A 14,448-nucleotide genomic window follows, 5' to 3' on the forward strand; every position below is an offset into this window, starting at 1 on the left:
TGCATGGAATTTACACGTGTTCCACCACAAACTGTCATAAACAAATCTCACGAGTATCAGACACAGCCAAGCACCCAGCTACTATCTAATCAACGCAACATTGACATCATCCCACCCCTGTTCAGCCACTATTGGCTTAAAAAGCCAAACCTAACACAATATCTGCCAATTCAGTTCCAACAATATTTCCCATGTATGTCTGTGTGGTGCGTGCATTTTGTCTATCACTCTGTGTAAAGCCAGTTGATGTGATAACCATCTTGTGGGTTGACAGAAAAACTATGCCCAAAACCTTAAATGTTACCTGCAAAGTAGACTTTCCTGACAGAAGCATATCATGAGTAAGTATATAATTTGTATGTACTATTTGTTATTTAGTAACTCTGCCATGAAATGAGCAGCAGCTGTACAGAACCATCACTAGACCGGCACAGTAGATGCACATTCCTCAGTTGCTAGATGTGCAATTAAAGGGAAATTACAACCAAGAATCAAAAGTCTTCTGATGTGATTTGAGCGAGGACATGGACTCAGAACATCACATTTCTGTTGTTTCTCTATGAACAATTGGAATTTTAGTAAAACGGAGAACATCATTTGTGAAAATATAAAACGAATAAAAATAAAAATAATTTGCAGGGGAAAATCACAGATTTTATAGGGGCCTCCTTAGAGTTGTTTATGAACCATTATTTTACGAGGTATATTTGCAGAAAATTCTCTTGTACACTAAGGACCCGGAGAGGAGTTGACAACATAGTGCACTACTTTCTCTTTTACACTAAGGACCCGGGGAAGAGTTACAGGGGAGAGGAGAAGAGATGAATGTGCCTATTTGAAAGCTAAATACAGTATATATATATTTTTCATTTAAAAAGTAGCTCTCATGCTACAAAAGGAGACCCCTGCTCTAGGATAAACACACAGACAGTGTCAGTCTCTCTGAGATTTTAGTGTATGTGTGTGTGCGTGTGTGCATGAGCGTGTGTGTGCGTGCGTGCGTATACTCTAAGAGTTCAGTGTGTGTATGTGTGTGCGCATCTATGTGAGTGTGTTTCTACCTGTGTGTGTGTGACAGCAGAGCGGCACTCCCGGCTAATCCTAACAGACACAGAGTTCCGGAGAAGTCTGTCTGACTGGCATTGGGTCAGGTGGCAGGGGAACGATCTGTCATCCAGTCAGACACACAGCGACCAAGCACTGCTCTGAAAGGCCTGGAATATCAGGCCTTTTTTTGTTTTTTTTAACCCTGAGCGTTCAGGTAGCTGCTGGGGATACAGTATGTTGTTATTGTAGGTCTTCTCGCGGTGTCTGTGTCTCAGTCGCCCACCTGTCCCACATTTGGTTGAATTCAAAACAAAAGCCTTTAGCGATGCTTACTGCTAGCTTAGAATCCGCTACACATCAGTTGCATTATACAGCAACGTTTGCATTGCCTTAAAAAGCTCAACTTTGTCCCCCAGCTAGCCCTGAAATGTCACCATAACAAAACCCATTATCAGTATAGACATCCAGTAAACACTCTGTTCGCCTCTAGTCATTATGTCTCTCTGTTAGTAGTGTTGGCTTTAATGAGGATACTTGATACTTGAGGAAACAGTAGAAAGCACATAAAAATCAAAAATATAACTTTTCCCCCCATTTAATGTCTAGTAATAATGAGCAGGACTATAGGAGAATAGTGACACATCATCAGACAAGGCCATGCTTAGATATCGCTGAGCAATGATTACCATTATATTCTATCATTTATTCAACACTGTCGTATCATCTTCAGGCAGTGTGTCTGCGTGTGTACTGGATGTGTGGTGAATGTATGACCCCATAGGGACCACAATCTAACAGGGGTGAGTGTTTGAGTGAGTGAGTGAGTGAGTGAGTGAGTGAGTGAGTGAGTGAGTGAGTGAGTGAGTGAGTGAGTGAGTGAGTGAGTGAGTGAGTGAGTGAGTGAGTGAGTGAGTGAGTGAGTGAGTGAGTGAGTGAGAGAGAGCGAGCAAAACATTACTATAGGTGAGGTAATGTTTTTCCACTGCTCAATTGTCCAGTGTTGGTGATCACGTGCCCAGTGGAGCCACTTCTTCTTGTTTTTAGCTGATAGGAGTGGAACCCAGTGTGGTTGTCTGCCGCTCCGAGATGCTGTTCTGCACTCCACCGCTGTTCTGCGCCGTTATTTGCCTGTTTGTGGCCCGCCTGTTAGCTTGCACAATTCTTGCCATTCTCCTTTGACCTCTCATAAACTAGCTGTTTTCGCCCACAGGACTGCTGCTGACTAGATGTTTTTTTGTTTGTTGAGCCATTCTCGGTAAACCCTACACACTGGCCCAGGAGGCTGGCTGTTTCGGAGATACGCCTGGCACCACGCTCAAAGCCACTTAGGTCACTCATTTTGCCCATTCTAATGTTCAATCGAGCAGTAAGTGAATGCCTCAATGCCTGTCTGCCTGCCTTATATAGCAAGCCACAGCCACCTGACTCACTGTCTGTTGGAGCGATCCATTTTTGTGAATGGGTGGTGTACGTAACAAATGGGCCAATGAGTGTATGTATGTACACTGATCATACAAAACATTAGGAACACCTGCTCTTTCCATGACATAGACTGACCAGGTGAATCCTGGATAAAGCTATGATCCCTTATTGATGTCACCTGTTAAATCTTCTTCAATAAGTCTAGATGAAGGGGAGGAGATATTTAAACCTTGCGACAATTGACACCTGGATTGTGTATGTGTGCCATTGAGAGGGTAAATGGGCAAGACAAAATATTTCAGTGCCTTTGAACAGACTAGGTTAGTAGGTGCCAGGCGCACTGCTTGGAGTGTCAAGAACTGCAACGCTGCTGGGTTTTTCACGCTCAACAGTTTTGCTGTGTGTATCAAGAATGGTCCACCACCCAAAGGACATCCAGCCAACTTGACACGATTGTAGGAAGCATCGGAGTCAACATGAGCCAGCATCCCTGTGGAATGCTTGTCGAGTGTATGCTGTTCTGAGGGCAAAAGGGGTGTAACTCAATATTAGGAAGGTGTTCCTAATGTTTTGGACACTCGCTGTATTGTATGCAAACAAAAAAGGGGAATGATATTATTTTATACCAATACAATTGCTCAGAGAAAGATTTTGTTTAACAAGTATTAACTTTTTTTCTCAAAAAGGTACGGGTCAAAAAGATTGTGACCCCTGTTTTCCATACATGTCAGTACCTCACCTTGCAAGGATACCAGTACTGAGCCTGTTCTAAAAAGGTTTTATGAGATTGGAGAACACATTGGGAGGGATCTTGCACCATTCCTCCATACAGAATCCTTCCAGATCCTTGATCTTTTTCATCTGCCCTTATGGACTGCCTTCTTCAATTCAAACCACAGGTTTTTAATGGGTATCATGTCTGCAGTCTGAGTCGGCCATAGGCAAAATGTTGATTTTTGTGGCCAATTAACCATTTCTTTGTGGATTTAGATGTGTGCTTGGGGTTATTGTCTTTCTAGAAGATCCACTTGTGGCCGAGTTTCAGCCTCCTGGCAGAAGCAACTCGATTGTGACAAGTGACATCAATAAGGGATCATAGCTTTCACCAGGATTCACTTGGTCAGGCTATGTCTTGGAAAGAGCAGGTGTTCATAATGTTTTGTACACTCAGTGTAGTTCAGTATGTGAATTATTTGTTTTATATTGTAATTTTTGCTCATATTTATCAATAATTTTGGACACCACTGTTTTATTTGTATTTATTTAAACTTTATTTAACCAGGCAAGTAAATTAAGAACTAATTCTTATTTACAATGATGGCCTATCAACCTACAACCTAAGCTTTATGCCCTCAATCTCACACAAATTATCAATGAACCTACCAGGTACAACCCCAAAGCTGTAAACACGGGCACCCTCATAGATATCATCTTAACCAACTTGCCCTCTAAATACACCTCTGCTGTTTTCAACCAAGATCTCAGTGATCACTGCCTACATCCGTAATGGGTCTGCGGTCAAACGACCTCGCCTCATCACTGACAAACGCTCCCTGAAACACTTCAGCGAGCAGGCCTTTCTAATCGACCTGGCCCTGGTATCCTGGAAGGATATTGACCTCATCCCGTCAGTAGAGGATGCCTGGTTATTCTTTAAAAATGTGGGCATTTAGGAACAGATATAGCCCTTGGTTCTCTCCAGACCTGCCTGCCCTTGACCAGCACAAAAACATCCTGTGGCGTTCTGCATTAGCATCAAACAGCCCCCGTGATATGCAGCTGATGCTCTGAAAGAGCTGCAAAATCTGGACCCCTAAAAATCAGCCGGGCTAGACGATCTGGACCCTTTCTTTCTAAAATTAAGAAACCTTTGTTTGCAATCACAGAGATCATACGTTTCCTGTAGTTCTTGACCAGGTTTGCACACACTGCAGCAGGGATTTTGGCCCACTCCTCCCTACAGACCTTCTCCAGATCCGATCCTTCAGGTTTTGGGGCTGTCGCTGGGAAATACGGACTTTCAGCTCCCTCCAAAGATGTTCTATTGGGTTCAGGTCTGGAGACTGGCTAGGCCACTCCAGGACCTTGAGAATCTTCTTACAGAGCCACTCCTTAGTTGCCCTGGCTGTGTGTTTCGGGTCGTTGTCATGCTGGAAGACCCAGCCACGACCCATCTTCAATGCTCTAACTGAAGGAAGGAGGTTAGAATTGGCTTCCTATTTCGCAACAAAGCATCCTTCACTCATACTGCCAAAAATACCCTCGTAAAACTGACCATCCTACCGATCCTCGACTTCGGCGATGTCATTTACGAAATAGCCTCCAACACTTTACTAAATAAATTGAATGCAGTCTATCACAGTGCCATCCGTTTTGTAACCAAAGCCCAATATACTACTGACCACTGCGACCTGTAAGCTCTCGTTGGCTGTCCCTCGCTTCATACTCGTCGCCATACCCACTGGCTCCAGGTCATCTACAAGACCCTGCTAGGGTTAGGGTTAAAGCCCCACCTTATCTCAATTCGCTGGTCACCATAGCAGCACCCACCCGTAGCACGTGCTCCAGCAGGTATATCTCATTGGTCACCCCCAAAGCCAATTCCTCTTTTTGGCCGCCTCTCCTTCCAGTTCTCTGCCGCCAATGACTGGAACGAACTACAAAAATCACTGAAACTGGAGACTTATATCTCCCTCACTAGCTTTAAGCATCCGCTGTCAGAGCAGCTCACAGATCACTGCACCTGTACATAGCCCATCTGTAAATAGCCCAAACAACTACCTCAGCCCCTACTGTATTTATTTATTTATCTTGCTCCTTTGAACCCCAGTATTTCTACTTTGCACATTCATCTACTGCACATCTACCATTCCAGTGTTTAATTGCTATATTGTATTTACTTTGCCACCATGGCCTATTTATTGCCTTACCTCCCTTATCTCACCTCATTTGCACACATTGTATATAGACTTGTTTTTCTACTGTATTATTGACTGTATGTTTGTTTTACTCCATGTGTAACTCTGTGTTGTTGTGTGTGTCGAACTGCTTTGCTTTATCTTGGCCAGGTCGCAGTTGTAATTGAGAACTTGTTCTCAACTTGCCTACCTGGTTAAATAAAGGTGAAATTTTAAAAAACGAGGCAGAATGAATCCTGTGAGGATGAGGCCTGGGATTCAAAATAAGAATGTTGAACAAAACGCACATCACGACAAAGAGAGACCTAAGACAGCAACACAAAATGGTAGCAACACAAACATGGCACAAGCACTGTTAGGCACAGACAACCTATACATACAGTGCCTTGCGAAAGTATTCGGCCCCCTTGAACTTTGCGACCTTTTGCCACATTTCAGGCTTCAAACATAAAGATATAAAACTGTATTTTTTTTGTGAAGAATCAACAACAAGTGGGACACAATCATGAAGTGGAACGACATTTATTGGATATTTCAAACTTTTTTAACAAATCAAAAACTGAAAAATTGGGCGTGCAAAATTATTCAGCCCCCTTAAGTTAATACTTTGTAGCGCCACCTTTTGCTGCGATTACTGCTGTAAGTCGCTTGGGGTATGTCTCTATCAGTTTTGCACATCTCATTCCTCCTTGCAAAACAGCTCGAGCTCAGTGAGGGTGGATGGAGAGCATTTGTGAACAGCAGTTTTCAGTTCTTTCCACAGATTCCCAATTGGATTCAGGTCTGGACTTTGACTTGGCCATTCTAACACCTGGATATGTTTATTTTTGAACCATTCCATTGTAGATTTTGCTTTATGTTTTGGATCATTGTCTTGTTGGAAGACAAATCTCCGTCCCAGTCTCAGGTCTTTTGCAGACTCCATCAGGTTTTCTTCCAGAATGGTCCTGTATTTGGCTCCATCCATCTTCCCATCAATTTTAACCATCTTCCCTGTCCCTGCTGAAGAAAAGCAGGCCCAAACCATGATGCTGCCACCACCATGTTTGACAGTGGGGATGGTGTGTTCATTGTGATGAGCTGTGTTGCTTTTACGCCAAACATAACGTTTTGCATTGTTGCCAAAATGTTCCATTTTGGCTTCATCTGACCAGAGCACCTTCTTCCACGTGTTTGGTGTGTCTCCCAGGTGGCTTGTGGCAAACTTTAAACGACACTTTTTATGGATATCTTTAAGAAATGGCTTTCTTCTTGCCACTCTTCCATAAAGGCCAGATTTGTGCAATATACGACTGATTGTTGTCCTATGGACAGAGTCTCCCACCTCAGCTGTAGATCTCTGCAGTTCATCCAGAGTGATCATGGGCCTCTTGGCTGCATCTCTGATCAGTCTTCTCCTTGTATGAGCTGAAAGTTTAGAGGGATGGCCAGGTCTTGGTAGATTTGCAGTGGTCTGATACTCCTTCCATTTCAATATTATCGCTTGCACCGTGCTCCTTGGGATGTTTAAAGCTTGGGAAATCTTTTTGTATCCAAATCCGGCTTTAAACTTCTTCACAACAGTATCTCGGACCTGCCTGGTGTGTTCCTTGTTCTTCATGATGCTCTCTGCGCTTTTAACGGACCTCTGAGACTATCACAGTGCAGGTGCATTTATACGGAGACTTGATTACACACAGGTGGATTGTATTTATCATCATTAGTCATTTAGGTCAACATTGGATCATTCAGAGATCCTCACTGAACTTCTGGAGAGAGTTTGCTGCACTGAAAGTAAAGGGGCTGAATCATTTTGCACGCCCAATTTTTCAGTTTTTAATTTGTTAAAAAAGTTTGAAATATCCAATAAATGTTGTTCCACTTCATGATTGTGTCCCACTTGTTGTTGATTCTTCACAAAAAAATACAGTTTTATATTTTTATGTTTGAAGCGTGTGTGGATGTGGCAAAAGCGTGCGTGAATGTGGCAAAAGGTCGCAAAGTTCAAGGGGGCCGAATACTTTCGCAAGGCACTGTATATACAGTTGAAGTCAGAAGTTTACATACACTTATGTTGGAGTCATTAAAACTCGTTTTTCAACCACTCCACAAATTTCTTGTTTACAAACTATAGTTTTGGAAAGTCGGTTAGGACATCTACTTTGTGAATGACACAAGTACTTTTTCCAGCGATTGTTTACAGACAGATTATTTCACTTATAATTCACTGTATCACAATTCCAGTGGGTCAGAAGTTTACATACACTAAGTTGACTGTGCCTTTAAACAGCTTGGAAAATTCCAGAAAATAATGTAATGGCTTTAGAAGCTTTTGATAGGCTAATTGACATCATTTGAGTCAATTGGAGATGTACTTGTGCATGTATTTTAAGGCCTACCTTCAAACTCAGTGCTTCTTTGCTTGACATCATGGGAAAATCAAAAGAAATCAGCCAACACATAAAAAAACAAATTGTAGACCTCCATAAGTCTGGATTGCTCTTTGGGAGCAATTTCCAAATGCCTGAAAGTACCACGATCAACTGTACAAACAATAGTACGCAAGTATAAACACCATGGGACAACACAGCTGTCATACTGCTCAGGAAGGAGATGTGTTCTGTCTCCTAGAGATGAACGTACTTTGGTGCGAAAAGTGCAAATAAATCCCAGATCAACAGCAAAGGACCTTGTGAAGATGCTGGAGGAAACAGGTACAAAAGTATCTATATCCACCGTAAAGCGAGTCCTATATCGACATAACCTGAAAGGCCGCTCAGCAAGGAAGAAGCCAATGCTCCAAAACCACCATAAAAAAGACAGACTACGGTTTGCAACTGCACATGGGGACAAAGATTGTACTTTTTGGAGAAATGTCCTCTGGTCTGATGAAACCAAAATAGAACTGTTTGGCCATAATGACCATCGTCATGTTTGGAGGAAAAAGGGGGAGGCTTGCAAGCCGAAGAACACCATCCTAACTTTGAAGCACGGGGGTGGCAGCATCATGTTGTGGGGGTGCTTTGCTGCAGGAGGGACTGGTGCACTTCACAAAATAGATGGCATCACGAGGAAAGAAAATTATGTGGATATATTGAAGCAGCATCTCAAGACATCATTCAGGAAGTTAAAGTTTGGTCGCAAATGGGTCTTCCAAATGGACAATGACCCCAAGCACACTTCCAAAGTTGTGGCAAAATGGCTTAAGGACAACAAAGTCAAGATATTCGATTGGCCATCACAAAGCCCTGACCTCAATCCTATAGAACATTTGTGGGCAGAACTGAAAAAGCTTGTGCGAGCAAGGAGGCCTACAAGCCTGACTCAGTTACACCATCTCTGTCAGGAGGAATGAGCCAAAATTCACCCAACTTATTGTGGGAATCTTATGGAAGGCTATCCGAAACGTTTGACCCAATGTTAAACAATTTAAAGGCAATGCTACCAAATACTAATTGAGTGCATGTACACTTCTGACCCACTGGGAATGTGATGAAAGAAATAAAAGCTGAAATAAATCATTCTCTGCTATTATTCTGACATTTCACATTCTTAAAATAAAGTGGTGATCCTAACTGACCTAATAGAGAGAATTTTTACTAGGAGTAAATGTCAGGAATTGTGAAAAATTGAGTTTAAATGTATTTGGCTAAGGTGTATGTAAACTTCCGACTTCAACTGCATATATAATAGAGAGGGAGAGAGAAAGACAGAGAGAGAGACACACACAGAGAGAGACAGTACTGCTGAGCTACGGGAATTCTCTAACCCATACTTGGGGGTTTCATAGAGGCTCAGTGATTCCTCTCCTCAGCTGCTCCCCATCCGGGGTGTATGGCGGGCCGGAGGAGATAAGAACGCCTTCAAAGAAAACGACACAGTCAGACACACGCACACGCACACGCACGCGCATTAAAGACGATGCAATGAAAATTTATTCTTGAACAGTGCAGCCTGTTATTGTGTAGTGTGGTTTTGGTCAGAGCCATGGTACTGACAGATTGGAGAGTCCCATTCCAGCAGGACTGGGTTTGTCTGCTGTCGATTTTGCTCTCTGCTTTTTGTTTGTGTGTGTCTCTGCAGGCCTGTATGTGCCTGTGTCTGTTGGTGCCAGTTTATGCTGCATGCCTCTGACTGTGTTTTTTTCTACTGTCTCTGTATCCCACTCATTGTGTTGTATGTGTTTGGCGTACAGTATCTTCCACTGCACATCCTATCCTTATCCTGAGAATACATTCTAAACACTTCCTCTCCGGGTTCATCTCTGTGGCATCTTTTCATACGCAGTACAAAGCCATGAGACGCAGAGAGAGAAGTGGTGTAAAGTTTCGGAGAAGTCGGTGCAGAGCCCCAGTCCTCACAGCTAAACTACACTAAACGGCAGGGAGCTGTATCATAGGCAACACCGCTCTTTGAGTCTGACCTTTGTCCTACTGTTGTTTGTCGCAAGGGGGATTCTGGGAAAGAAAACACATAAAAGGGAAATTATACCCTTTCATTTTTGCATTTACTTTGCTTCCAAACCCCCTGTGAAGAGATGACTGTGTCATGTAAAGAGGGTGAGAGAGAAAACAGAACAAGGAGGAAAACATCGATCAACAGCTCAGCTAAGAACCACTAAAGCTATGCACAACAAAGTAAAGCACTACCACTGCCTGAACGTGACGTCTGTAGAGAACATAGGCAGTCTATCTAAATCCTCCTACTAGGACGGCTAGTAGCCTAGTTCACTGGTTCTCAATCCTGGTCCTGGGGACCCAAAGGTGTTGCACATTTTTGTTTTTGCCCTAGCACTACACAGCTGATTCAAATGGTCGACTCATCAAAAGGCAAAAACTAAAATGTGCTCCCTTTGTGTCCCCATGACCAAGGTTGAGAAGCACTGGCCTAATTGTTTAGAGCATTGGGCCAGTAACCAAAATGTTTCTGGTTTGAATCCCCAAGATGACTAGGTCAAAAATCTATCAATGTGCCCGTGAGCAAGGCACTTAATCCTAGTTGCTCTGGGTACAAGTGTCTGCTAAACTGTAAATGTAATCCCACCAGATTGGACTTCCTGTTTTACACTTCCTGTTTCCTGTCACATTCCAGATTACCTCCTGGAGCTGCTGAACCGTTCTGAGGTTGTCCTGCAAGAGTCCTACCCCCCGGTGCTAGGTTTCCTGTACACCCAGAACACCCGCGTGTTCTCTGACCTGTACACGGAGCTGAGACGGTACTACCGTGGTTCCAACATCAACATAGAGGAGGCGCTCAACGAGTTCTGGGCCCGCCTGCTGGAGAGGCTGTTCAAGGGAGCCAATGGACAATACCTCATAGGTACGTAAACATTACACGTTGAACTTAAATATGATCTTTGAAATATTTCACTTTTAAAATCTCCATTGAAAATAAATGCTGCTTTTTCCCCCCCCCCAACTTATCCAAACATTAAGTAGAATAATAATAAAATGATTTCATCAATCTGACTCCAATGTTATGTGAATGAATGCAACCGGCCCTGTGCGTCTCTGGAGGATCGAGCAAGATAGCGAATAATTGCATCAGTGACTCAGTATGCCTATAATGAACATGTGTCTGTCTTGCACCGTTATGCAATTATTAAGAGGCTGGGTACAAACAGCTAATCCCGGCGACCAATGTTCCAGCATGAATTCTTTGCGGCTAGCAGCTCAGGGATGTTAAGTTGGTACCCAAGCATGTGCTCTGTGTGGAGTGTAGTTAATTTAACAACTATCAAATTATAGGCATATAGCCAATCAAATAATGACTCTGTGAAAGGAGGAATGGATTTACCAATAGAATGTATTAGTCATAAAATAATTGACACTCAAACAATTACAGTGTACATGAAACACCACTCTGAATAATTGACCATAACCAGTAGGCTCAGACTTTTATTTAACCAGGCAAGGCAGTTAAGAACAAATTCTTATTTACAATGACGGTCTACTGGGGAGTTCAGGGGCAGAACGACAGATTTTTACCTTGTCACCTCGGGGGTTCGATCTAGCAACCGGTTACTGGCCTAACGCTCTAACCACTAGGCTACCTGCAGACTTAAAGTGGTGACACTTGTCTTCAGTTCAGAATATTCTCTAAGACACACACACAAAAAAAAAGGACGTGTGTCTGACATACACAGGAGCTTAGTAGCAGGTTCTCAAGGTATGGTAAACCACATTTCAAATAGCTCAAGTGGGAACCCAACCTGAAAGAACATTTCTTAACACTTTGCTAGTGAAAGCAAAAGACAGCAAAACACCAGGCAGATTCTAATCTAATCATCTCCATTTGAATGTTATGACCAAACAACAGGAATGTGCCTGACAACCAGTCAACCCGACATACCATTTCAATTCCAGTCAGACATCGGCCAGAAGACACAATGCCATAAGACATATTAACATGTGCAGCCCTTGAAACAAACCCAACACGACAACGTAATTCACACGGTAACAGGAATTTCATTTGTTTCGAGTTTACGTCAGTCATCACACCTCTCCTAGCGCCAATGTCCCAAAGGACTTCCGTCGGGACGTCTCTTTCCCGAGATTGCCACGGCCAAGGTGTTGACTCTCTCCTATGAGATGCAAATATACAGCCGTCCATCCAGACAATGGCAAATTGTATGAACGTGCCAGGCTGGCGTCTATCACTGGCCTTCGTCATCGTTCACATTTGTTCACTCTCTATTTTTCCGACCCCACAAACTCTTGCGTTGAAATTGAATAACCTCAACCCTGGTAAATATTGTCATGATTTTCATCTTGTTTGCTGTCAACTTTTATTCTTAACTATGTGAGGTTGTTATATTGCTTTAGCTGTCATTATGAGGGAAGTATGAAGGGTGTTTAACTAATAAAGTTGTTTTGATTGTAGGTGATGACTACCTGGAGTGTGTGTCCAAGCAGTCGGAGACGCTGCGACCCTTTGGTGACACCCCCCGCGACCTCAAGTTGAAGGTGACACGTACATTTGTGGCGGCACGCTCCTTTGTCCAGGGACTGGTGATCAGCGGGGAGGTGGTTCGCAAGGTGTCACAGGTAAGACAGATTATGTTTCTCCCTCTTATGTTTGCCAGTGTCTTTGTCTCTCTCTCTCTCTCTCTCGCGCGCGCACGCTGTCCCTCTCTCATCCTGTCAATTAAACCTACTGTACATCAATCTGCCACTTTATACACCAAGAATCTGGAGCTTTGAGATACGTTTCGAGAAACGTTCTACCAAACTAATGCCACGGCATGAGAGAAGAATCCCTGGTGCCTTTTCTTCTAATGTAAACAAAACACCCACACTACAGGCAGCTAAATGGACGGCTCAAATCCTCCATGAATCCTACAGCATCCGGCAATTTATTTTGTCTTGTCGTGTTGTCTGTGGCGTCGGACCTTTGTAGCGGCTGTGCGTCACACTGTGTACAGTAGTTCTATGGCTGCTCTGTACTGCTTCTCTAGAACAGTGTGTGGCAAACACACTCAGTCACGGGGCCCATTAACAGCCTATAAATAGGGCTGTGCGTCTCATTACTGGCCAATTAATCTCTGATAGAGTTACGGCGCATCAGAAGAGGGAGAAATCTAAGAGCAGAACACTAGGTTGTTCACACATACAGTGTGTACAGGAGAGAAGGGAGAGAGTGAGCCACAGCTCTGGACAATGTCAATGGAGCTACCTGAGGTAGAGGAAGGGAAGGTAGGAGAGTAGAGGAATGGGTTGAGAGTAGAGGAATGGAGGAGAGAGGAAGGTGAGGAGGAGAAAGGGGAGATTTATGCATTATGTGGAGTTTCGAGTCTGATTGGACCAGCCAGGGAGGCAGCGGGCTGAGCAGAATGCCAGATGGCATGCTGGGATATGGGTACGCCCCCCCCCTCTCCTCCCTGTAGTTCCAATCAGACTGTAGTTGGGATTGTGTGGTTAGGAGAAAGGGAAACGGAGAGAGAAAGAGCGGGTAGAGAGGGTTTAGATGAGGTAGAGAAGAAAGAGCGAATGGAAGACAACGGGTAACAGAGGAAGGAGAGTCGGAGTGAGAGGGACACTCATGTACACACATGTTGACCTTGGCTGTGACAAGAGATCACTGTGAGATGTACACCTTCTCTCCCCCCTCCCCTCCCCTGCCATCAAATCACACCGTATCCCAGAGTACTGTCTGTGTGGCTGTGTTAATGCGTGCCAGAATACTCCCTGACCTCATTGAGAATAGCAACGGTTGCCCTGCGCCCCGGCATTAGTGCAAGGATGACATTTTGTAATTTGTAAGAGCCGCACTAATTACTTACGCATTTTCCCCAGCCAATGTCATTTAATGGACACATCGCTGAATGTCCTTCAGCAGCAGCAACACGGCTATAGTCAGGAAATATGGATCAGATCAAGCAGCTCTAGGGGAGAGGAGGAGAAGGGAGGGGAATAGGTGTGTGGGGGTGAGATAGCTAGCAACTGCTTATCAGCCTGACACCCTGCGGGCTGGCAGTGCTCTGTAGTCCAGCCTAGCAGGTCTGGAGAGTGGATCCACAGGGTATACGTCATAAATAGAAATGCCAGCTTAGCGTCTGGCTGTCTGCCCATGCTAATACTATTCCTTGTTCCCCTGCTAGGCTAGGCTACACTAACTGTTGCCATGCTAATGCCTGGCCTTTTCCCCTTAAGCCCATGCTAACTCTAATGCCCACTTACAGTATGCCTGTGGCATGGCTGGGCTAACTTCTGCCATGCTTTCCCTTATTCCCCCGGCTACGCTAGGCTACACTACGCTAGCTGTGGCCATGGTAATTCTGGGCCTTATTCCCTTATGCTCGCGGCTTCGCTTCGCTAGGCTTCGCTACCTGTGGCCACTGTAATTCTAGGCTTTATTCCCTTATGCTTGCAGCTAGGCAATGCTACGTTGTGCGCTTAATTGAGTTACCCGAAGGTCCCTCTGTGTGGGCTGTGTGTCTTACACTTAGAGAGGTGCATCACGCTAACACGCTAACCTTCACATCAGCACAATACCCTCACCTTGCCATATGGAGAGGACAATTATATAGTAGTGAACACACTTTTAGTAGGCTATACTTCCTCATGACTGTTGCAAAGAGATG

The 14,448-nt window shown here is 44.0% G+C and overlaps 1 protein-coding gene across 3 annotated transcripts in view; it reads left to right on the plus strand.

The window, feature by feature from the left end:
* The window catches only part of LOC110530232 (glypican-1), a 108,312-nt gene that overhangs the window by 72,161 nt on the left and 21,703 nt on the right, over positions 1 to 14,448 (plus strand). For all 3 annotated transcript variants that reach the window (XM_090182141.1, XM_021613129.3, XM_036985802.2), the window contains 2 exons: positions 10,458 to 10,685; positions 12,249 to 12,412. In XM_090182141.1, coding sequence (XP_090038267.1) covers positions 10,458 to 10,685; positions 12,249 to 12,412 — 392 coding nt within the window. The remainder of the gene's footprint in view (positions 1 to 10,457; positions 10,686 to 12,248; positions 12,413 to 14,448) is intronic.

This window comes from Oncorhynchus mykiss, chromosome 8, assembly GCF_057628025.1.
Source record: "Oncorhynchus mykiss isolate SJ-2025 chromosome 8, ASM5762802v1, whole genome shotgun sequence".
In the NCBI taxonomy this organism is placed as follows: Eukaryota; Metazoa; Chordata; class Actinopteri; order Salmoniformes; family Salmonidae; genus Oncorhynchus; species Oncorhynchus mykiss.